A 23,228-nucleotide genomic window follows, 5' to 3' on the forward strand; every position below is an offset into this window, starting at 1 on the left:
CCAGCTAGCTCAGCATCAGGGAAAAAACTGTCATAGAGTTCCCTTCCTGGGGGCAGAGACCCGTCCAGCTAGCTCAGCATCAGGGAAAAAACTGTCATAGAGTTCCCTTCCTGGGGGCAGCAGCAAAGCAGGCTTCCAGCTGGACTGGAGCCAGAGCCTGGAAGACCACCAGGACCCCCTCTCTCCCACTCTTCCCTGCTCCCTGCAGTGGAAGCTTGGCCTTCTCCTAAGGCAACCATATAGCTGCTGCACTTGGCATCTCTCCCTGTTTCCAAGAGGAATGGTCTCCCTGTGATGCAAAGTTATAAAGTCCCAGGGAAGGACTGTGGTTGAGTCAGCTCAGCTCAGCCATGCACCCCTACGCCAACCAACTGTGGTCAGTGCAGGGAGGCCTCTCACTTAGCTAGCCTGGTCGGCAGCACAGGGCCAATCCACAGTGGCCCGCTGCCAATCAGATCAGGCAGTCGGAGCCGAACATGCCCTCTCAAGGGGGCCAACAATGCCCCCCAAGAGGGGAACAGCGGTCCTTGGAGGGCAGAACAATCTTGGATATTATTAATGGTTGGTGGTCTGCCAAAGAACCGCAGTACATAATCAGATAGTATTAAAAGTTCATAGTGGGGAGGGCAATTAAGGAAAAGGTTTAAAACGGCTCCTTTCTGGGGCACGAGGGGTGGTGATAATGAAAAAATAAATATTGGAGTAGAGAGAGGGTGATGCACAGCAGAAGGATGGGACCATTCTGGATAAAACAAATAAATGTCCGGTCCCCCTTCCACTTCCCACAGCCGCTCACCCCTCTCCAAGCCTGTACCTTCCCACAGCGCAGCATCCCCTGCTCATTCCCAAACACTGTAACACACGTGGTTGTGTATAGTGCCCTTCTTCTGAAGATGGAGAACAGCCCCGTCACTGGCCATTCACACCTGGGGGAAGCCCTTGCCTCCAACCCATCACCCTGGGACTTGGCCGGACCCACGATCCTTGTCCCTTCTCTTCTCTTGGAGTCCCTGGGGGAATCCCTAGCCCAGATTCTTCTCCATCTTGGGTGCCAAACTAAATCTAGGCATTTCCACTGTTTGACTTTACCAAGCAAACCACCCACCTTCCTTCCAGACCACCCTGAGTTTGTCTTTCATAATCAAAAAAAGGCTTGAAGGCATATCAGAAGTAAAAAGGCTCCTCTACCCAGGAGTCCGCCCCAAGGAATACAAAGCTCACAATCAACAGTTTTGTATTAGTTCGCCCTGATCACAGCCGCAAACAGGCTTTCTCCCACCAGCACAGCCTCTGAAAGCCAAGAAAGGCTGTCCAGAGGACACCCCAGAGGCTCACGGGTTTTGTGTGTTTTTTATTATTCCTGTTATTTGTTTTTAACCCATTACATTTAGAGAGGTCAAGTTCAGACTTCATGACCTTCTAGGTTCCCAGGGGTGAGATGAGGATTCAGATGCAGGGAGTACTTATGGGAAGTACTCCCAGGAGAGATTCAGAAGAGAAGGGGCAAAGCAGGAAAGAACAGCAAGCAAGTCCCACAGCAGTGAGATCCCAGGCCAAGTCCTAGTCTCCCTTGACCTCACAGAAACCCCTAGTGTTAGTTACATCTAGAGTTCACCTGTTTCCAGCTAAAGGAGCACCAGCCACTCAATGGCTAAGCATCCCTTTGAGAGTTGGGGGATGCAAACTTCTGGATACCTGGGGATCCCCACCTCATGCAAAATATGGTTCTAGTTTTCCTCAGAGCACTCCATGTCAGAGGCGGATTGGTCTGGAAGCACAAGGAATGCCCTGCCAGGGAAGAATGTGGCCGAGCACCTATGTGCCTTCTCTAAAGACCCTTCTAGAACCAGAGTGGATCTAGCTTCCTTCCAGCCTTTCCCCCATGCCCTAGCTCTACGCTGTGCCCACCCAACCAGGCCCCAGCCCAGCCCAGCCCACCTGCTCTTGGCCAGCTCCTTGCTTTTGCTCACCCTGACTCCCGCATCTGGAGTAAAGAAAGGTCTGCCCTTTTCCATCTGTTTAAACACTCAAGGTACTTCCACAGCACCTTCCCCTGGAGTCCCCTTTATCATTCCCTGAGCTGCCCCATGCCTGGTACCATCTCTCAGCTCCCATCATGCTTCCTTCTGCCCAGACCTCACGGGCTCCATATCCCTTCCCTCTCCTGGCACACTCCCCACAGTGCCCAGGCCATGAGCTTGGCCTTGAGGTCAGAGCCTCTGCTCTCTGTTGAACAGGACCGTTGTGAGGCTGACCATGGAGAGGCCCAGTGACATGTGTTGAAGAGCCCTGGTGGGCCCCGTGCCAATCCATCAGCTCTCTTTCTGGGTCTGCCCACCCTTCTGAGTCTTGCCAACCAATCATCTCCCACCAGGAGCACGCTCTAGCCAAGCCCATCTGACCAGATCCAGCCGAGTCATATCCTGGCCCAAGACTGGAATGGGGTTTCCACGCTGTCACCTTCAAGTGAAGGAGGACATCTGCTCAACTCCCCATTTTTTCCCATAAATACTCCCCACCACTACTGGGGCCAGGCTCTATGCAACAGCGTGGGGAAGTGGGGAGCAGAAATAAACAGAGGGGGGGAGGCTGGGCCTCTGCCTTCAGGAAGGGATCCCCTTCTCCTCCCCAGGCTGGTGGGGGCCAGCCTCAACTGCCCCAGGGGCACTTACAGAAGAGTCCCCATGGAGGACGAGCCTGGGGCTGACTCTGGTCTGTAAGATTTCAGGGGAGGGTCATACTCTGCGGCTGACACTATCAGATCAGTCTGCCTTGAGGAAGCAGGTGGAGGGGAGGAGGACCTGACCTGAAAAGTGTGCCAGGCAGAGAGACCAGAGTCAACACAGAGTATCTAAGGTTCTTAAGTCTCCAGGGCCTGAACCCACCTAGTCTACAACCTCCAGGAAAAGCTAAATGCCCCACTAATCACATTCCTCAGATGCTTTCCCCTCACATCCTAAGATGCTAGAATGGCTGCCTAAAGCTTTTAAACTCCCTTTAGAAACTCCCTACCTTTAGAAGTTCCAAGGGCTGCTTCGGCACCATCCAGACAGCCGTCTTCACCTCCTGAGCCCTGACCCCACTGCAGGCTGGACCTGTCCCCACCACAGGCCAACACTTCTCAGCCTTGCCTGACATTGGGATCCTTGAGGAACGTACTGAATCCTATCCGTGCCTGAGGTGTCCCCCAACCCACCACTCAACCTATAATCAGAATCCCTTGGGGGATGGGCGGGGTGGGGGGGGGGTACTGGCACCCATGCTCCATGCATTTGCTGTCATTGCTGTTTGTTTTTTTTCAATTCAGCGTTTATTTTCACATTTACAGACAAGATGGAAGAATGATCAGAAGTATACCATAGACCCATTGCCCACATTTACCAATAATATATATTTTGCTTGACTGTTCTGTGTGTGTGTATTTCTGAACTATTTGGAAGTACGTTAGAAACATGGTGCCCCTTTATCCCAAAATGTGTACTTCCTAAAAGCAAGAATATCCTTTTATCCACAGTGTAGTTATCAAAATCAGGAAGTTGAACATGGATATATTACCCTTATTTAATCCTGACGCCACATTCACAGTTCAATGAGGTGAATGGAGGTGCTGGAGCCAGTAAAGCTCCCCAGATAATCAGAAGATGCCCTCTGGCCCCAGATGAGACCCACCTGAGCCACTCTATGCTGGGGACACAGCCCCAGCCCTGGACCCCTCCTCCCTTTCTCAATCCCTCTCTCTCCAAGTTGGGGAGCTCCTGCCGAGGTAAAAGGGGCGGGCTGATGAAAGGCATTAACCCCTTGTCTGCAGGCTGGACACAGAGGTTGGCCCCTAGCTGGCCGTCCCAGGCAGCAGCCTCTGCCCAGCACCGCTATAAATAACCTGGAGGGCGGGCTGTGGGGCGGTGTCACGCCGCCCTGGCCTGGCACGCAGGGGAGAGTGGCCCCTGAGCCTGGAGGCTTACCTTGGCCTCGGTGCCTCCGTGTGGGGGGAGGGGACCAACCGGGCTTCAGCTGGGGGAGGGGCGGACGGGGCGGGACCTTTGCGCCGGAGCCCTGTGCTCCTTTCCCCATACTCCGCTGGCATGGGGGGTCCCGCGGGGCCCCCGCTCTTCCTCCATGCCCCACATTGGCTCCTCTGCCTGCTCTGCCTCCTCCCGCAGCTGCTTAAAGTAAGTGCAGGGCGTGGGGCTCCGTATCAGGGTGGGGGCGCCCGAGGCGGTGCTGGGAACTCCGCGGTGGGAGTTGGGTCTCAGGGCCGGATTACTGGACCAGGTTTCACTCAGCCCAGTTAGGAGATGGGTGACTTGGTGGCGGGGGTGAGGTTCGGATCCCTGTATGGGAGGAAGGGTGGAGATGGATCTCTTGCCTGGTTGAGGGAGGCAGGTGGAGGGGAGAGGGAACAGACATCAGCTAGGATGGGACATGGAGACCCTTTACAGCCCAGCAGAGTGTTGTGGGTGAATCTCTAGTGTCTAGGGCATGCCCCTCCTCAGGTCCAGAAATTCCCTATCCCCTAGCCATTTTGTCCCCTCCCTCATGGGTCCCTCTCCACCTCCCCACCACACCCTCACCCTACACCCTTCCCAGAAAGAGAATGCCAGAGGTGCACCCTCTGTCTCATGCCACCCTGTCCCTACCTGTCTCTCACTGCGTTAAAGCAGGCAACCGCCAGTTCCAACTGAACAATGGGAAGAGGGGGCACTGGGAGGATCAGCCTAGTCCAGGGTTTCTGAAAACAGTGGGCACACGCCACCCCCACCCTGTGGCCCGAGTCAGGGTGTGCAGGTGGGTGCTGGGGTGGAGGGTGGATAGATCTATACAGAAAAAGCTGACGAGGTAGGGGTGAGGCTAGGAGGGAATGGTTCCCAAAAACAGATGCAGGAGGAACCCACCCTGAACCCTCTCCCCATTTTACAGATGGGGACACCAAAGCTCAGAGAAGGAAGGACATCTGTTCTAGGTCACGCTTCTCATGAAGAGCCACAACATTTAAAGGGTTCAGAGAGGCAAGAGGGGCCCAGAGGCCACACAATTCTGGGGAGAAGAACCAGGCTAGAAGTCAGGGAACCCAGTGTTGTCCCGACTCTACCACACATCAGCCTCTGGTGTCGTGGGCCTCGATGTCCTCATATGCACACAGAAGACTCATTTGTTTAATCGTCTTTCAGCAGATAGACAGTGAGCAACCACGGCCAGTGGCAAAGTGGCTTTGCCAACACACCTGATTCAAATCCTTGCTCTGCTACTTAGTGTGTGACCTCGGACAGGTTACTCAGAGATCTTCTGAGCCTCGGGTCCTCATGGGTAAAATGGAGGTGGTATCAGTGCTTACCAGATAGAGTTATCGTGAGGAATCATTGAGATAATCTAAGTAAAGCTCTCAGCACCGTGACTGGCACAGAATAAGCCCAGTAACTGCAGCTATGGTTTACTGCCAGGCACTAGAGACAAAGCACGATTCCACCCCGCCCCCCGCCCCAGGGGCCCTGCCCTCCCGGTGGTCTGGTCAGGAGAAGGAGAGGGGCCGGTCAGTGCCCCCTATGGGCAGCCAGCCCTCATACTTGCCAGGTCCTTTTAATGACATTGAAGGTTGTACTTGGGATGAGTACAGACTGTGGAGTGGGTTCACTACCACCTGTGTCTTCCCACACCTACCCCAGATGCCCTGGGCTTTGAGCTCTTTTTGCCACCTGCTAGTCATTCTTGAGATACATGCTTTTCAAGGGAGCCAGATGTGAAGCCCAGGGTTGCCCCTTGACCCTCCCCTCCAGGAGCCATGATGCTGACCACAGAACCTGGTGAGCCAGGGAGGGCTTCTGGCTGCTGCACCAGAGCCAAGGCCAGTTGAAGGGTGGTGGGAGTGGGGGGGGATATATATCTATGGGAGGGTCCCCTGGGTTCTGGGGGTGTCAGAACTAGGAACCTCAGAGGCAACAGTCTGCATCCCCTTAGAATCAACCAAAACCTCCCCCTAGTTTCCTGGGAGACCCCAGGCTGGGACTGAAGATTGGTCACATGTCACCACCGGGAGAAGAACTGAATCATAATCTCCTTGGCCCCAAAGCACAGACTTCCTTGTGGTAACGACATTTATTTCTGGGTCTTTGTCCAACTATTCCAAGATTTCTGCTCATTGCGACAAGAGGGTATGGGACCCAGAGATGGAGGTGGGAGGCAAGGCACTGCAGGAGGGCCCTGGCCTCCAGCCCTCTCATTCACTGAACTGGCATTTAAGGAGGACGTGGCACAGTGGAGTCCTGAGGGGAAAATGCCAGCCCACGGCTCCTGCCCTATGGAGTTGATAGCCTAGAAGGAGCCACTGGTGGGAAGAAAATAATGGTAAAGAATTGAATGTGCATTTACAAACACTGGTTTTTGGATCTAAGAAAGTTGTGTGCAGGTTATGATAAAGTCTGCTGGGAGGTGGATAGGACAGCTTGGGTAGGGACAGGGCACCCCCGGAGGAGAGCTGTGGGAAGAGCCAGAAGTAGGGGAAGGCCCAGACAAGCCCCAACCTTGAGAAGAGATGGTGCAGGCTTTGGGGGTCTGGTGGGCCGTGGTGGGATCAGACATCTGTCCCAAGAGGACGGGGAGCTCTGGGAGCTTCCTGAGTAGGGGAGAGGCATGCCCTGATCTGCCATTATGGAAATTCCAGCTGCTGGTTTAATGGGGAGGACACGCTGACCTGGCCCGCACTCAGAACCCAGAGGAGCCGAGCTTTGACCTTGGTGCTCCCGGTTGCCCTCCAAGGGCTTTGGGAAGCAGCTTTCTTGAGGCAGCATATAATCATGAAGCCTATCTTGTGCACTGGGCACTGGGCTGAGGGTGGAAAGTGAGACGGTTCTTTGCAGGCAGGAAGAGGTGGAGGGACGCTAAGTAACATGACCACTGGATTTCCAAACTCTTTGATTTTAACCTTTTGAACTATTCACCTTCCCCTCTGTGAAGACCCTAGGAGTCTACCAGCCCCTCTTGGACTTTTGGGCAGCAAAATATTGCTGCCCCTCCCCCCTCCATCATCAGGGTCTCAGAACAGCCCTTCTGTGGCCTTTTGCTCCAGGTCCCACCTTCTGGTAGGGCCATCCATCCCGAGAAGATTCAGCTACTAGAGAGAAGACCAAAGCTTCAAAAGTCTGGCTGCGCAGCCCTCCCCAAGACCAAGGACAGGGCTCTGCACCCCTTCCCCACACACTCAGGGCCTGCAACGTGCAGCCAGGGGGCTCTGGGGTCATTGCCAGAAGCTAATTCGTCTAATAATTTTTCCTCAAAATTAAGCTACTTTCTGGGTAGCTGATGAAGCCCATCATCCAATTTATTCTCTGTTTTTTTGCCACTTTGATGATGTTTATGTACTTTTTAAAAATACCAGTTTGTCTGAGAGCACTGCTTACTTAATTTTGTATTCCTGGCAAGTCTTAAATTCGCACCACTTTACGAATTACAGGACTATTCTGTACCCTCTCTACTGTCATTTTCTACTTTATCTGATTTTAGCCATTATTAGGAGTCCTCAGCCAGTTTGTCTAAAGGCTCTTTATTCAAAATTCTTATTTTTTAAGATGTCATTTAAAGCCCACCAGAGGGAAGAATAGACTATTCAATATTTTGTTTATTCCCTTTCGCATCTACACAGGGCTTATCACATGCTCAGCCCTGTTCTAAGCACTGCTAGGTATTACCTATTTTAAGCTTCATAATACCTATAGAGGATAAGACCTTCATTACCCCCATTTTACAGATCAGGAAGCTGAGGCAAGGTCATGTGCCCAAGGTCAGTCATCTGGTCGTGGCAGGGTCAGGATTCAAACCAAGAAGGCTGACTCTAGATTCTATTCCCTTTACAAAAATTTAATTAGGCTCCTCAGAAAGATCCCAAACAAATAAGAATGGAATGATTTTAGGTTATCTGGACATTAGATGAGTTGATAATTAAGAGGATACTTTTAAACCTAGAGATCTATTCTAGGGCATCCTCCTGGGCAGCCACCTGCCCCTTTATGGGCACCCCCCACCAGGGTTTCCTCCATCCTCAGACATCTGTGTGAGGGCCCAGGGCTTGGGATAGGTCAAGGGGAGAGGCATGGAGAAGAGACAGCCCCAGGCTGTCAGAGATGAGAAAGAGCACATGAGAAGGAGAGGCCTGGGAGTTTCTCCAGGTGAACTGTTGGCAGTTAGAACTGGATGGGAGAGTGGGCATCTTAGAAAGAGGCACCTGCAGGAACCCTCAGGGATGGGAGGGCCCACAGGAGGCTGCTGGGGCCCTTGGGGTCTTCACTTAAAGTCCAGCACCTGTTAAGTTAGACCTGAGTATCTAGTCGCCCCTTCCAGGAAGCCTGCCCAGATACTACTTCCTTCATATGCCCGCCAGCCCCTTACCCTCTGCCTTAGTCAGCCTCCGCCCTAGCACTGCCTCCCGTGTGTCTGCTCAGGGCTCAGAGCCAGCCTCTTCCTCACCTCCTGCCGTGCCCCCACTTCTCCTCCCTTTCTCCTCCTCTCTTCCCCCTCTGCTCCTCCTCCCTCCCTCCTCCCCTTTCCCCTTCTCCCCCTTGCCCCCTCCTCCTCTTCACTTCACCCTTCCACCCCCACGGGCCTGAGTTTCTTCCTCCTCTAGCCCTAGCTGGGCTCAGGGAAACCAGTGAATGAAAGAAAACAGTGGGGAGGAATCCTCCCCCTCCCCGAGGAGTCCTCTCTGACCTTGGGCAGGGAGGGAGGAGGCAAAGAGGGAGCTCACCCCATTCCCCTCTGGTGACTGGCGGCCTGGCCACAGGACCTGTGGTCCCGTAAATCTCCACAGCTTAGACCAAGGGCTAAATTTAGAGGCAGCTTTGTAGCCAGACCAGGAGGGAGCACTAGGCTGGGCGACACTCTGGCTCCAAGGAGGTCGCACCTTTGAGGCCTGCCTGGTCCCTGGGGCACAGGTTCTGCCCGGACAGAGCCCAAGGTAGACGAGCAGCTGGCATCTGGGCCCTGGCCTCTTGCTGCCTCCTCCTCCTGCCAGGGCCTCTCCCCCACCCTTTCTAACGTGAAGGCTTCCAATTCCAGGCACACACGGGCTGGAACCAGGAACTGGGCTGGCTCCAAAGTGAAAATGGAGAGAGAAGGAATCTGACAAGCAGGAAGAGCCCAGATCCTGAGCTGCCGGAATTGGGGGTAGGGGTGCAGCTCCATCTGGCTGAGGGGGTCGTGGACTCATCCACCCATCCATCCAGTTTTCAGCCAACAAACACTTACTGAGCACCGGCTATGTGCCAGGTTCGGGACTGGGAACTGGGGACACAGATGAGAACCGGCCAGATGGACTGCCTAGAGTCTCACTGGGTAGAGGTGAGGGCTGGCAGGTGGCTCTCTGTCCCTAGGACATCTAAGAGCTGGGTGCAGAAGCCTAGAGTGTCCCTTGCAGAAGAGAGGATAATCCGGGGGGTGGGTACCGAGGGGGGCTCAGAATAACTTATAAAGCCCAAACTTCTCCACATGCAAGGCCCAGCCCAGCTGGCTGGGCCTGCACACACTCCGGCTGTGACCCAGCTCCCTGCCCATGGGTCTCACTGCACAGCGAGAATAACTTCTTTCTTGAGCGGTCTCAGGAGCCCCACAGCCACCCTGTTGGGGACTGTTAGGGACTCTCCGCATCTCTGGACCACAGCCTCCCCTTCCTCACCCAGGACCAACTCTTCTGTGTATTTGACCAAGCCACAACCTACCAGACAATCTGTCTAGTCTTGCCTCAGCCCCTTACCTGCTGTGCAGCCTTGAGAGGTGACTAGGCCTCTCTGGGCCTCAATTGCCTCTTCTAGAAAATGGGGTTATTCGCAGCTACCTCAGAGGCTATTGTGGGGCTCGAATGAGCTGTGGTAAAGCACTTAGAGCTGTGTTGAGCCCGTCCTAAGTGCTGGTTTCCCACTAATGAAGCCTCTCCTTCCCACCTATCTCCCTCTACCCTGTTAATGGCGTCCTCAGACCGGAGGCTGGCAGCCTCCTGACCAGGTCCTGCACTTTCTTGCCTCTGAAACTTCATTGGCTCAGCTCCTGCCTCAAGGATCACTTTCTGCTCTTCTTATCCTTCCCCTAACTTGGACGCAGCTGTTATCCTTTTGGACTGAGCTCCAGCGCCCAATCCTTCATGGAACCCTGAGTCTCCTTACCCAGCATGCACTGGGCATTGCTGAACGGGGTCCCCAACATGGGGTTCAAGCTGTATCTTCAGGGGCCCAGTGCTGGGAGGGGTGCTGAGGGCTAAGGGGGATCGGTGCTGGTTAGAGAGCTGGGGAAGAAGGAACATAGGGTTTAAGGAAGCTTTTCTCGAAGAGAAGGATTTGAGTTGGGCCTTGGGACTCCCAAGAATAGGGCTTGAAGCCCCACCCCTATGTCTGAGCTCTCTTATTGTACCTCTCCTAAAGGCCTTGCTAGGGGCCACCATTTAACATGTTCCGGGCTGCTGACCTGCAGTCACTTGTTTAAGGTACGCCAAAAACCCTATGAGGTTGTTATTATGTCTGTTTTAAAGACGTGGGGAGCCAGGCTCAGAGAACTTAAGTCACTCGGCCAAGGCCACTGAGCTAACAAGCAGTGTGCCCAGAGACCTGAACATGGTAGGCTCTCAGAGTCTACCGTCTCTGAGAGCTCGTGGCCCAGCCCTTCAGGTGGGACTATTCATGGCAGTGTCTCTGCTTTCCTTGGCCCACTGAGAACAGCAACCTCTTCTTCCTCCCTGCCCACCCAGCACTCCCAGCAGCCACGGCTCTGCCCAAAATAGGCACCTCCAGGGTCTGTCGTGATTTAAATTGAGTCAAACCCACCCCATCAACCCCTTGAAGAGAAGAACATCTTTAGCTCTGCTGGGTTATTGGACTGGTGGAGAATTTCCAGAAGATGGAGCCCGGATCTGGGAATTATTCCAAACCCTCCTCTGATCTGCTCACCCAAGCAGCCCAGGTCTGAGCAGCATATCAATACGGAGCACAGCACCCTGTGCCCCAGTGCTCTGCTCAGCGAGGAGGCTCGGATAGCTTCAGATGCAGAGGCAGCCCAGCAATCCCTGGGTCCTGGCAGAGGCGGCCCTGACCCTCCCCTCCCCTGTGCACTCAGACTGTGTGCTGAAAGATGGACAGGAGACACCTGAGTGATGGGACCACGATGAGGCAGTTGGCGGCTTGGAGAGAAGGAGCTTTCGTTTAAGACGCAAAGTCTGACCCGCCTGAGGGTCCACCCTCAACACCATGTGCCTCTGGGTCAAGCATTGCCTCTGCCATGATCTCCAGATGAGGCTGACTCACTGGAAACTCTGTGTCCCCGTGGAGGGCACTACGAGCTGCTTCATAAACAAAAAGGGGCGAGGAGGGGGTTAGGAAACGTATGATGGGTCAGGCCTAGGGTCCCTACTCTGCTCAGATCCAGCCGAGGGTGGGACCTCAGAATTGCAAATCCGGGGACCAAGAGTGCTCCCTCCCCTTTTTAGCCCACCTCACCCCTAGCAGGGGCTCCCTGGGCAGCAGGGCCTGCAAGGCCTTCCCAATGCCCAAAAGCTGATGCTGAGGAGCTCCCAGTAGCCACTGGGATATGGGTACAGCTGACCATGGGCCCTAATGTCTCTCTGTCCTGCAGGCCAAGATGCCAGAGCTCCCGGCTCGTGGGAGCCCCTTACAGACACACACACACACACACACACACACTACAACTATACTACTCACACAAGTACACATGCCACACAGACATAATACACCCCCCACATACACCCACACTGATCACACACACCACATATGCCCCTGCTCCCCTGCAACTCCTTCTGTTCCCAGCCTCCTGGGGGAGAGTCGGCTGGTCTCAGGTGCAGTGACAGCCTAGGAATGGGGTCCCTGCCACCCTAGGATCTCTGAGGAGCAGCAGGCCGTGTTCGCCCATCTGGCCAGGAGGGGTTATTTATTAGGAGCTCCAGGTCAGCATGAAGAGACGAAACATGCAGGCCCTGTCCCAGCACAGGAAACAGACTGAGCCAGATGTGGCTGAGGGCTATGGGGCTCTACCCCCCGGGGAGACATCCTGGGGCAAACATTGACCCAGCTACTAGCGAGGGAACATGTGACTGGCAAGGGGAAGGGGAGAGACTGCCCACTGGTGGGCAGTGCCTTCTAGAATCCCAGAATCAGGAATGTTAGGGTAGGGAGAGGCACAAAAGTCATCTTGCATACACACAAAAGAGCACAAGTGCATTCACACACACGCATACTGGCCACAGCATAGGAAAAAATGGTGGCCTTGGGAAGAATAGGAGATGAGAGTTAGAATTCTAGAGTGCTGAGCTCTTGTTAAATCTCACTCTATGTATTCCCCAGCCTCTCTGCCTTTGCACATACTGTGCTCTCTCCCTAGGATGCTCTTCCTGGCACCCTCCTTTTTAGCTGGGCAAACTCCTACTCTATCTTCAAAGCCCACATCTGCATGACCTCCTCCAAGATGCTGCCCCATTCTGCCTCAGCAAATTGTAGATGCTGTAACAGCTTGGTCCCCCATCCATCCTTCCCACCAAAAGATGGCCCCTCCGAGGCAAAGATAACCACATTTGCTTTATTTCTCTATGTCCAGCACCCATTCTCATGGGTTTTTTTTCCAAAAGATGGGGTCCTGGATAGTCTATCTTTTAGATGAAATTGCCATGGTTGCATCAAGCATGTCTGTTTTCTGGTGAGTATCCACGTTGGCACAGTGATCCCTTTCTTTTCCCCTACTCATTCTTCTGCCTGACCCCAAAGTGCCACCTCTTCCAGGAAGCCTTCCCTGTTCTCCCAAGTCCAGGTTAGGTGTCTCCCCTATGAGGAGACACCCTTGGTTTTAACTGCCTGTTTACCTGCGTAACAGGGAAACAAAGTCACATTGTCTGCTCTCCTCCCCTTCTTCCTGTGCCTTCTGAGTGTAGGGGATCTCTACCTGGCCTGGGACTGTCCCAAGGACATGCGGTGGGTTTCCCAACCAGAGCCAGACACACAGTAGTGTTCTACAAATACTGGTTCGGTAAATGAACAGCTGGTAGACACCCACCCATCCTAAGGAGGAGAGCCCTGGGGACCAGGGGCTGGATGGCTCAGATTCCAGCCTTGGAGGTCAAGCTGCCCTGGACCATTTCTAAGGCCTTGTCAGCGTTCTGGTCCTGACCAAGTAGCCATCCTAATGCATGGCAGCCATTTCCCTCCTCAGTTTTCCCTTCTATACAGCAGAAGTGAGAGAGGTGAGGGCCGAGGGATAGAACAGGGTAGGGGGAACAGGTAGGAGCTGGCAGTGGCTAACCTGGGCCTGACCTTGGCCCCGCATCCCTCCCATCCTCTAGGCTGCCGGGCCGAGCCGGGCGCCCGTGGCCCTGCCCCCATGGGCGCTGCTGGAGCAGTATTGCCTTGGACTCACAACCCTCGCCAACAGATCAGGTATGCGCGTCAGCCCGGGAGATTGGGGGGTGGGTTGGGACCAGGAGGGAGGAGGCAGCTCTCCTGGACCAGACCCAGCTCTGTGGGGTGGTGAATGGTGACTGGCTTCCTGACTCTCGTCTCTGTCCTGGGACCGGCCCCTCCCCTATTTGGGGCTCAGGCCCTTCACCAGTGATAAAGGACTTGGCCCTCAGCTTCCAGCTCCCTGCATCTAAAGGAAGCTGGCTGGGCTGGCATGCTAGAACCAAAGGAGGGGCCCCGCTCTGCTTATCAGCTTGAGCAAGAGCGGCAGAAGGTGTGAACCACATTTTCCAGTTGCCGTGACTACAGGTGTCCCCTCCCAGTAAGGGCTTGTAACGCAGCAGCCGGGGCCCCTGAATTCTGACCCCTCGGAGTCTGCCAGCAGTGGACTCCGAGTCCCGGTCAGCCCCTACAGAGCTCAGAAGAGCTGTGGGCTCTCATAGGCTCTGGAAATCTGTCCCCAGGCCCCACCCAGTGTTCTGGCATTGTCAGGTCTGCACCCACAGGAGCGGCAGAGAGAGACGAGGGCTGGGGAGTGCTCAGGGCCCTGGAGCTCCTGCCAAGGCCACAAGGAGGTCAGGGCGCTTCCAGCAGTGGGGTCCAGTCAGGTATCTGAGAGGAAAGCCTTGTGGCCTGCCTTCCTGACAGTGGAGTGGTCCAGGGCTCAGGTGCAGGGGTCAGACGACTCAAGCCTCCATCTTACCTCTTCCACTTAGAAGCATTGTGGCCCCAGTGAGTCACCTAAGCCTTCCGTGTTCACTAACCAGTGGATGCCATGGACTACCACACACCACACACTGTTACACAACAGTAACATATTTTCTCACAGTCCCGGAGGCTACGAATACAAGATCAAGGTGTTGGCAGAGTTGGTTTCCTCTGAGGCCTCTCTCCTTGGCTTGGAGATGGCCGCCTCCTGCCCTGGGTCTTCCCACAGTGCACGTCTGTGTCCTGGGCTCCTTTCTCACAAGGACCCTGGTCTCACAATGGATGAGAGCCAGCACTGATAACCTCACTTTAATTTCATTACTAATTAATCTCCAAATAAGGTCACATTCTGAGGTACTGAGGGCATATGGATTTAGAGGGACACAATTCATCCCAGAAGACCACCTAAGCCTCAGTTAGAAACAGGTCTGAGTCGGCCTCAGAGGCTTACTGTGATGTTTGAAGGAGAGATCATGGAGACACCCAGCATGGGCCAGGTCAAGCACCCATCAGCTAGGAAATGAGAGCACCCCCATTTCAGGAGGATCCAACCTTCCCCCCACCAGAGCGCTCTGCTCTGAGAGGCAATACTGGTTTATCAGGATTCTCCCTGCCCTGCCCTCCAGCACATAGCACAGACCCTTGCCTTCCCCATGACCACTAGTGGAACAGTACCCCACCCCTTCTCCCCTGAGTTTAGTGGGGAGGGACTCAACCTCACCAAATATGAGGCCTCCCCTGCTTAATTCATAATGTCATTCATCTGTTTGCAAACGGGATACATTACATGGATATAATTTGGAAGAAAAACTATTTTTAAAAATCAAAGAAGACAATGAGTGTTCATTATTCCACAACCTGGGAATGTTGATAATGTTTATATCCCCTAGGAGTTTATCGACCCATCGAGCCTCATGTTATTTCTTTTGTGTTTTTTAAAGACACATTGATGATTCTGTGCCTACAATTTTGGAGCCGGCTTTCTCCCCTTATAAGTCAGTGTGAGCTTTTCTCCATGCCATTAAATGAGCATTCTCTATATCACTGATGACACTGCCCAGCAGCGGTGGTGCGGACACATCCTCCTTCCTTCACCACGCCTTTAAGATGGGACACATAGGCAGTTAGGATGCCCTTGGGCCTGAAGAATAGTTTCTCAGGTCCCCACATGAAACTGACCTCATTTAAGTGTCCAGGGATTGAGAAAATGCATGCATGGTGACTGACGTAAGTTCAGAAAGAAGCAAAACCCAACCATCTATTGTTTAGACATACATACACAGGATAAAACTGGAAAACTAAGAGCAAGGGAATGATCAACATTTGAGAGAATGTGTCCTCTGGGGAAGGAGTATTTAGATAAATATGTAAGTGGTTGGCAATGATCTCATTTTGGATTCGGCGGTAGATTTAGATTCCTTAAATTTACTACTACATCTGAACTTCCGTAAAAGAGAACTAAAATAAAATAAAGTTAGGCCATGTGTGGGCTAATGATGACAAGTGGTCATAAGTCAAAAGCTGTGACCAGTTCAAATGTATGCCTCTGAGGTCCAAATAAAGGAAAACCACAAATAATCATAAGAGACTTCAGGCAGGCTTTAAATGGATTATTCCTGTTTTGTTCGTCAGAGAGGCACCTAATAGGGCATAAATCATAAGGCATGTTATTTGTTCAGTCCATAGGCAATATAAGGGTCCAAATGGATTCAGGAATCCCTTAAAACAAAGTAACTCCCCAATCCAACATGTGTATGCACACACACACACATACACAGCCCGCCAGGTATGGTCAAACGGCCTTGGCCAAGAGAGCCTTGGCCAGAAGACAGAGTTGCTGCCAAGACCTGGAGCATTCTGATGGGTACAGGAGATCAGTCAGTGAACAAGACCAGCCCTGGCATGGGTGGGGGGCGGGTAGAGGAGACAGTGGAAAAATCAACCTTGGTGTGACACAGACCAGCCCTAAGAGATGGAGGACCAGGGAGGCCCTCCCAACCCAGACAAGACAAAGGAGTGCAAAGTCAATGTTTGAATGTTTGAAGGGCACATGGGAGTCAGCCAGACTAACTGGAGTGTAGAGCCGTCAGGGCGTTCCTTGCAGAGGGAGGTCTAGAATGGTTCCGGGGGAGGGACGCCTGGGTGGCTCAGTTGGTTAAGCAGCTGCCTTCGGCTCAGGTCGTGATCCCAGCATCCTGGGATCGAGTCCCACATTGGGCTCCTTGCTTGGCAGGGAGCCTGCTTCTCCCTCTGCCTCTGCCTGCCATTCTGTCTGCCTGTGTTCACGCTCTCTCTCTCTGACAAAAAAAAAAAAAAAAAAAAAAATAGAATGGTTCCGGGGGATGATAAGTCGTTCGAAAGAGCATCTGAAGTTTGGCAGGAGGGAGAGCATGAAGAATCGACAATACGGAAGAGTATTCTTGGCAGTGCTTAAGAGCTGAGCTCCATCCTGAGGGCAACAGGGAGCCACTCTTAAAGGAAGAATGCCATAATCTTAATTACAGAAAAATCACTTTGTGTGCCTAGTGGAAGAGACAGGGAGCCCGGTCCAAATGCTGCTGAGGTGAGGATGGCCCAGGGGTTGGAGAGGGGAATTCTTTTTTGTCCATATGTCAATGAGAATGTGGGATTAGAAGGTTGCTGAGGGCCCTGCCCCGTCCCATGGTTGGACTTGAAGATACCATCTCCCCTTGGCCATCGTCCCCTGTGCCAAGGGTGTGTGGGGGAAGAGTGTCTGGCCTGGGGGCGCTGTCTCTAATGAGGGGGCGCTGTCTCAAGTGCCTCCAGGCAAGAGTAGGGCACCTTCTGGCCTCAGCCAAGACTCCCCACACGCAGCAGCCCCTGATGACTCCCAGTCAACCCCACAACTTTGACCCAATCTCCTACTCCTTGTGTATTCATTCTGACTGAGCACAGCTCCGAGGAGAGGCAGAGACAGATCTATCCCCTTAAATCCTATTTTCCAGCTGACATTTGATGGGTGGTGGGGTGAATGAGAGAACGTGTGTGATGCTGTGAAGACATGTGACAGCGAGACGCTGTGTGTGTTTCCAGTGTGCTCTGTGTGCCTATTTTGCTGTGCTCTGAAGGACCGTGTGTGTGCCCAAGCTCGCCTACAACTGCCCACTGCCAGCTGACATCAGAGGTGGGCCGGGAACACCTGCCTCACCCCGTGCTCCTCATGACACATCCCAGCACCTGTAATACTTCCATGAACCTACTTGCATCCTGTCTCCCTAGTCCCCAGGGGACACACAACCATCCCAATACCTCCCCTCCCTGCCCCAACCCCAGTGCTTGGCCTGCTAGAAGATCTCCATCCTGGGGGCCTGCCTTCCTCCACTGCTTCCTTAGGTAGCAAAAAGGCCCCACAGTTTGTCCATTTGTAGTTGGATTTCATCTAGTTGAGGAAATTTTGAGCTCTCTATAGTTTCTTCCTCATTTACCTATTTACAAACACTCAAGTGAGCTGTAAAATCAATTTGTTCCAAAGCTGCTGCCTTCAGGTCCATCTCTGCCACATCTAGAATAACACACGATTATGCTCATAATAATAGGATCCATGAAGAGATGGCCCCTGTGTCCTGGAAACCAGGGCACCTTGAGTCTGTGGGTCTCAACTGCCCAGTTGAGATGCAAAACAGTCTTTGGTTCTGCCCCTGAGATAGTCACTTCCCAGAGGGATCTTAAGGATGTGTGGTCTCCCAGTTAAGAGCCATCCAAGTCTCCCAGGCCATCCTACTCGGCAGAAACCTGTATGGGAGGCAAGAAGTCCCTGGCCTCTGGTCACTGGGCACTCACCACACCAGCATAGTGGCTCTGATGACAAGCACCCTAATAACTTAGCTTGATTTTTCACTCTTTTCCCCTGTACTATGATCAGTGTGTGAAGGACTCTCCTTTATAATAATACAGTTATCCCCGGGTGAAGACGTGGGCTGACCCTGCCAGCCACATTCTAGCCTATGTGGGACCCTATGGGCTGGGGGTCAGCCTGGGATTAGGGACAGGACTTGGCCTTGGGTTATGTTGTGGACTTAGGTCAGAAACTGGGGTTGGGACTCAACCTATCTTCCCTTGCTCCTGGCACAGGCTACTATGAACACCCAGTGACCTTTGTGTCTTTGGCTACACAGAGCTAAGCCAAGAGCTCTAATGGTCCATTCAAGAGGTAGAAGACTGGCCTGGCTGGCAGATCTGCTCCTGGTACCTGCCAACAAGAGAGCCCTGGAGAGATGCCAGTGCTCATCTCTGGTCTCAGTGCCCTCTGGCTCTCGGGCTCTGCCTTCCCAGTGACCAAAACATTCATATGGAGAGTGGTGGAGCTGGAACATACGAAAGCAGGCTAGCCCCCCTCTTCTCCTCTTTCTGGTGAGGACACAGTGTTAGCTCAGGGTGCTGTTTGCCTTCTCTGGCAGGCTTCTTCCGAGAGGAAGCCAGCAGAGGGGAGGACAAGACTAGTTCCCCTGGGACTTCCAGCCCAGTGGGGACTGGATCCCAGCTCCCTCTGCCCTCTAAAGATAGAAACACTCAACACACACTCACACACACGTACACCTTCCTCAGGCTTTGTGTCTCAGAACTCAGAGCCAGAGACTCTCAAGGCTGGGAGGGGCCTCAGAGAACATTTGCAGAAAACGTTCTCCAAGAACTCTTGGAGAAACAGCCCTAAGAATGGGGGTAACATCCAGGAAGAGTAGACACAGAGGCAAGACCAGAACTCAGCCTGAGTTGAGGTGCACCATACCCAGTCCCTGTCTCCTGAGCCCAGATACACACACACACACACACACACACACACACACACACACTCACGCTGGCACAGAAACTAGCTTCAATTGGTCCCCGCCAAGCCAGGAGGACCAGAGACATGTTCTTACTTCTCACTTTGTTCTCTCTGGAGCTCAGGGCAGTAAGACCAGGGTATTCAAAATCCCCCCAGATAATTTCAGCTGATTTCTCCCCTGGACTTCCCCCTCTCCATTAAATGACAACACTCTCCTCTCCCCAGCCACCCAAGGGAGAGACTTGGTGCTCTCCCGGCCTCTTGGCTCCTGCGGGAACCCCCTCCCTCTCTCACTCCTCTCTCCAGTCCCTCCTCACCAGGACAGGCTGTCTTCTGAAATACCTCTCTACCCCATCCCCATGACCTGGTCTAAGTATTCATCCATTCAGGCCACTCGATCTCACTAGACTTTTCCGTGGCCTCCCTGCTGCCCTCAAAGCCCCTCCAATCCATTTCCTTCACATAGGCCACATGATCTTTTCTAGAGCACACATCTGCACGTGGGCTCTCCGCTCCCCTCTCCGCTCCCTTGCCTCCCGTCTCCAGAGTCCTGCCTCAAGGAGAGGAAACTCAGGCCGCCCAATTGTGGCTCTCGGTTACGGAGGCTGCAGTGGGTTCCCCCGCGCGCGGGTGGGCGCGCTTTGCTACCCCTTTCAGCCCCGGGGCCTGCGATCCTCCGACGGAGCTTTCCGGCACCCTAGGCGCATCTCCTCGTTCCCCGCCACCCTTGTCCGGACGTTGTCCTGGCCTGAGGAGACGGACTCCGGGCGGGGCGGGGGGCCGAGGGGGCCCAAGGGACCCGGAGGCCTAGGGGGCTGGAGGCTGGGCCGGGCCGACAGGAGCCACCCGGCCCCGCCCCCTGGCGCCGCCATTGGCCGCGACCGAGCGGGTGGACCCGCGGCTCCGCGCGCTCCGCATCTCCTCTCCGCAAGGGTCCCGACTTGGCAGCCCCGGGCGGTGGGGCGCGGTGCCGCGAGGCTGCCCGGCAGGTCGGAGCTGGACGGGCCGGGGCCGGGCCCCCGCACTCCCCGGACGGCTCACTCTGGCACCCAGTCCCTCGCAGCCACGCCGGGCGCGTACTCACACCCTCTCTGGGCGCGCGGCTCCCGGGCGCGATGGACGCGGCGCTGCTCTACAGCCTGTTGGAGGCCAACTGCAGCCTGGCGCTGGCCGAAGAGCTTCTCTTGGACGGCTGGGGGCTGCCCCTGGACCCCGAGGGTAGGCGGAGGCGACCGCAGCGGGTGGCGCGGGCTCCTTCCCGGCGTGCTGAGTGCGTCCCAGGCCCCGTGCTCTGAGCGCCCCCGGCACCCCAGCTAAGCCCCTCTCTTCTGTCTCCCGTCTCCCAGGTGCCTACTCCTACTGCAACACGACCTTGGACCAGATCGGGACGTGCTGGCCCCGGAGCGCGGCCGGAGCCGTGGTGGAGAGGCCGTGTCCTGAGTACTTCAACGGCGTCAAGTACAACACGACCCGTGAGTGCCCTTCCCCACCCCCTCCCCATCCCCAATTCTCCGCGACGGACTCGGCGCCCGACGCCAGACAAGAGTGGTTTAGGGAGCGGGCACAGCTCTGGACCCGGCGTCGGAGACCTGTTGAGGGCCGCGGCGGCGTCATACCGCTGGCGTTGAGGTTCCCTTACAATGCGGGAGGCGCTTCCTCTGTCCCCTGCCCTACTGTAGCTTCAGGCCAGTAAGAGGTCTGATTTGCCCAGAAAGGGAAGAAGGAAATACTTGCTCCCTTTTGAGGATTTTAAGGGCAAATCTCTCACACATGTTATTTACTCTGGTTGCCTGAATTTCACCTTTGTTCACCCAGCGCTACCGGCACGGGGTTGGTGGGGGGTGAGGGTGGGGGGTCCGTATATGCTCGGCTCCCAAATCCCAGGGTGAGTGCGGTGATCAGACTCTTCCTACAAGACAGAAAGGAGGGCAGGAGTCAGGAAAGATGGGGTGAGCACTCGTGTTGGTGGGGGCAATAGACGCTTCTGGGGCAGAGTGTGTGGGTGACCCCTCACCCCTACCGGGATGTTCCAGACTAGCTCTCTGGGCTGTGAGTCAGGACTCCTGGGCAGCGTTACTCCTACTGCCCAGGTGATGTGTGATGTCTGAATCAGGACCACCCCACATTTCCCAGGGAGAACAGCCCAGGCCCTTCTTCCTCCTGGCAAACCACTGGTTGGCTTGACACTCTGGGGAAGCCGGCAGCAGAAGCTGCTGGTGGGGTAATTCAGCACAGGCTGTGGGGAATGGGGTTGGGGCAGAGTCTGTGCCCTGCGGGAGGTCTGATGGGTGCCAATGGGAGTGTCTTGTAAGACCATGGGCCCTGGCCCACCTTGACCAGCCACTCACATCAGCAGCCCCACCCCACCAGCAGGGAGAGGTCCTCCTGAGACCCCCAGGGCTTCCCTACCTGAAGCCCCTCATCCTGGAAACATCATAGCAACCTCTCTCTGCATATCTGTGTCTGAACAGCAGCATGGCTCCCCATCACCTCACACTGGCACCAGTGCACACACGCAGTCACGCACATGCATGCACACACACACACACACACACACACCTGTCCAAACCCTCAGGTGCTGAGACCTCCTCTGAGAGCAATGGTTAGAGAATGAGACAGCTGTGCCCGCATCTAATGCTAAGCAGCACTCCCTTGCACCAGTGGAGGGCTCTGGTGGGCCCAGGGAGGAGCCGTGCTCAGAGGAGTCCAACAGCAGAGATGCTCCTAATGGAAGCTGGTGGTAGAGGTAGGAGAGCCGCTGAGGAAGGTTTCTGCATTATCTGAGAACAAGCTTCCCACCCATGATTAAAATAAACCTCTCTGGGTGAAAATGAAGCAGAAGGAGTGACTTTCATTCTCCTTTCCAGTCCTGAGATTCTGAAACTGTACTTTTAGGGTCTGATGAGATGAATCAGAGGATCCTAGGGTCTCTAGTTCAGACTGGCCCTGGGGACAAAGGGCCAAGTGAGGTGATGAGGCCTCTGAATCCCATAGCCATGGACCTAAAGGAGCTCTGCTCTGGTTCCCCCCTCAGCCTGGACTTCTCCTATTCTCCCCACCAATCTGGAGCTCCCCAACAGTGGGGGGGTCTCTTCTTGGGGTGAGGAGTCTCTTCTTCAGAGTTGAGCACAGTATTTCTTCAATCAGCTTATTGATCAGCTACTATGTGCTGACCACTGCGCTGTCATTGAGGCCCTTGCTCACAATTGCAACAGACAAAGGGAATACAGAGTGACAAACGCCCTGATGGAGGAGAGCAAGGGGGGGTGGAGGATGGGGGAAGGGGAACAGGTGAGGCAGAGGAGACATCCCGAAGGAGATGTTGGAGCGCATACCAGACCACTCCCCTCACATCAAGTGAGAGGCTCAGAAAAGTTCAGGGTGCCCCCGAGGTTGGCAAATGGAGTGCCAATTAGCTCCCAGTACCTAATGAGCAATTTTCTTAATTTGGACCAAAGTAGCTGCTGGGAAACCGGAGCACAGGGTGCTGGGAGCATGGCCATTAGCCAGTGCAGCCAGCTGAGGTGGGAAGAGCAGAGAAGCTAATGGCAATGGAAATGTGGTGACTGCTTCCTCCCCTGCCCTGCCTCCTGGTCGAGGCTTCCTGTTGCCCCATTGCCTTTGCAGTGGGATCCTTCCTTTACGAAGGATGCAGGGAGGAAAATAGCTCCAATGAGAAGCCTTGGGGAAGAGGAAGAAGAGTTTGGCTCCTCTTCCTGCCCACTCTTGCTAGGCTGCAGCCAACCCCCACTGAAGCCTCATTCTTCAGAGGGCCGGCATTCCTGGGGTAAGAAAGCAGCTAGTCATTAGTCCCCATGAACTTTCTTCCACTCAGCTGAGCACAGAGAATCTGCCACAAATCATCCAAGTGTGGATCATTTTCCAGGTGCCAGCTGCCACGGGGAGAGCTTTGCCCAGGTGATCCCACTCATCTCCACCTTCTCAATGCCCCACCCCTGAGATATGTAACCCTTTTATGCCCATACTACAGTCAGGAAAAGTGAGGCTCAGAGACATGAAGTGACTTTCCCAAGTTATAGTTCATTCCTAGGCACCAGTGCAGGCAGAGAAATCCACAGCCCATACTTTTAACCACGGGGCAATGTTGCCTCCAAAAGAGATAGTTTTCGGGGAGAGTTTAGAGGGACAGAGGACTCATGTCTCCACTCTGGAGGACTGGGGAGGGCTTCGCCCACACAGCTGGACTTAGGGGGACAGGGCAGATTTTAGCAGGTGAAAGTGGAACAGGTACACAGGAGGAGATGAAACCATGGGACTGTCCCATGAAACAGGGACAGGAGGAG

At 54.4% G+C, this 23,228-nt stretch overlaps 2 protein-coding genes across 5 annotated transcripts in view; one reads left to right on the forward strand and one right to left on the reverse strand.

The window, feature by feature from the left end:
* ZNRF2 (zinc and ring finger 2) overlaps nt 1-23,228 on the reverse strand; it is a 396,032-nt gene that overhangs the window by 6,376 nt on the left and 366,428 nt on the right. The gene's annotated exons all lie outside the window — the stretch shown is intronic.
* The window catches only part of CRHR2 (corticotropin releasing hormone receptor 2), a 28,791-nt gene continuing 25,439 nt past the window's right edge, over nt 19,877-23,228 (forward strand). For all 3 annotated transcript variants that reach the window (XM_059396641.1, XM_059396642.1, XM_059396643.1), the window contains exons 1-2: nt 19,877-20,142; nt 20,271-20,396. In XM_059396641.1, coding sequence (XP_059252624.1) covers nt 20,040-20,142; nt 20,271-20,396 — 229 coding nt within the window. In that variant the 5' untranslated portion in view covers nt 19,877-20,039. The remainder of the gene's footprint in view (nt 20,143-20,270; nt 20,397-23,228) is intronic.

The sequence above is a fragment of the Mustela nigripes genome, chromosome 4, assembly GCF_022355385.1.
Source record: "Mustela nigripes isolate SB6536 chromosome 4, MUSNIG.SB6536, whole genome shotgun sequence".
In the NCBI taxonomy this organism is placed as follows: Eukaryota; Metazoa; Chordata; class Mammalia; order Carnivora; family Mustelidae; genus Mustela; species Mustela nigripes.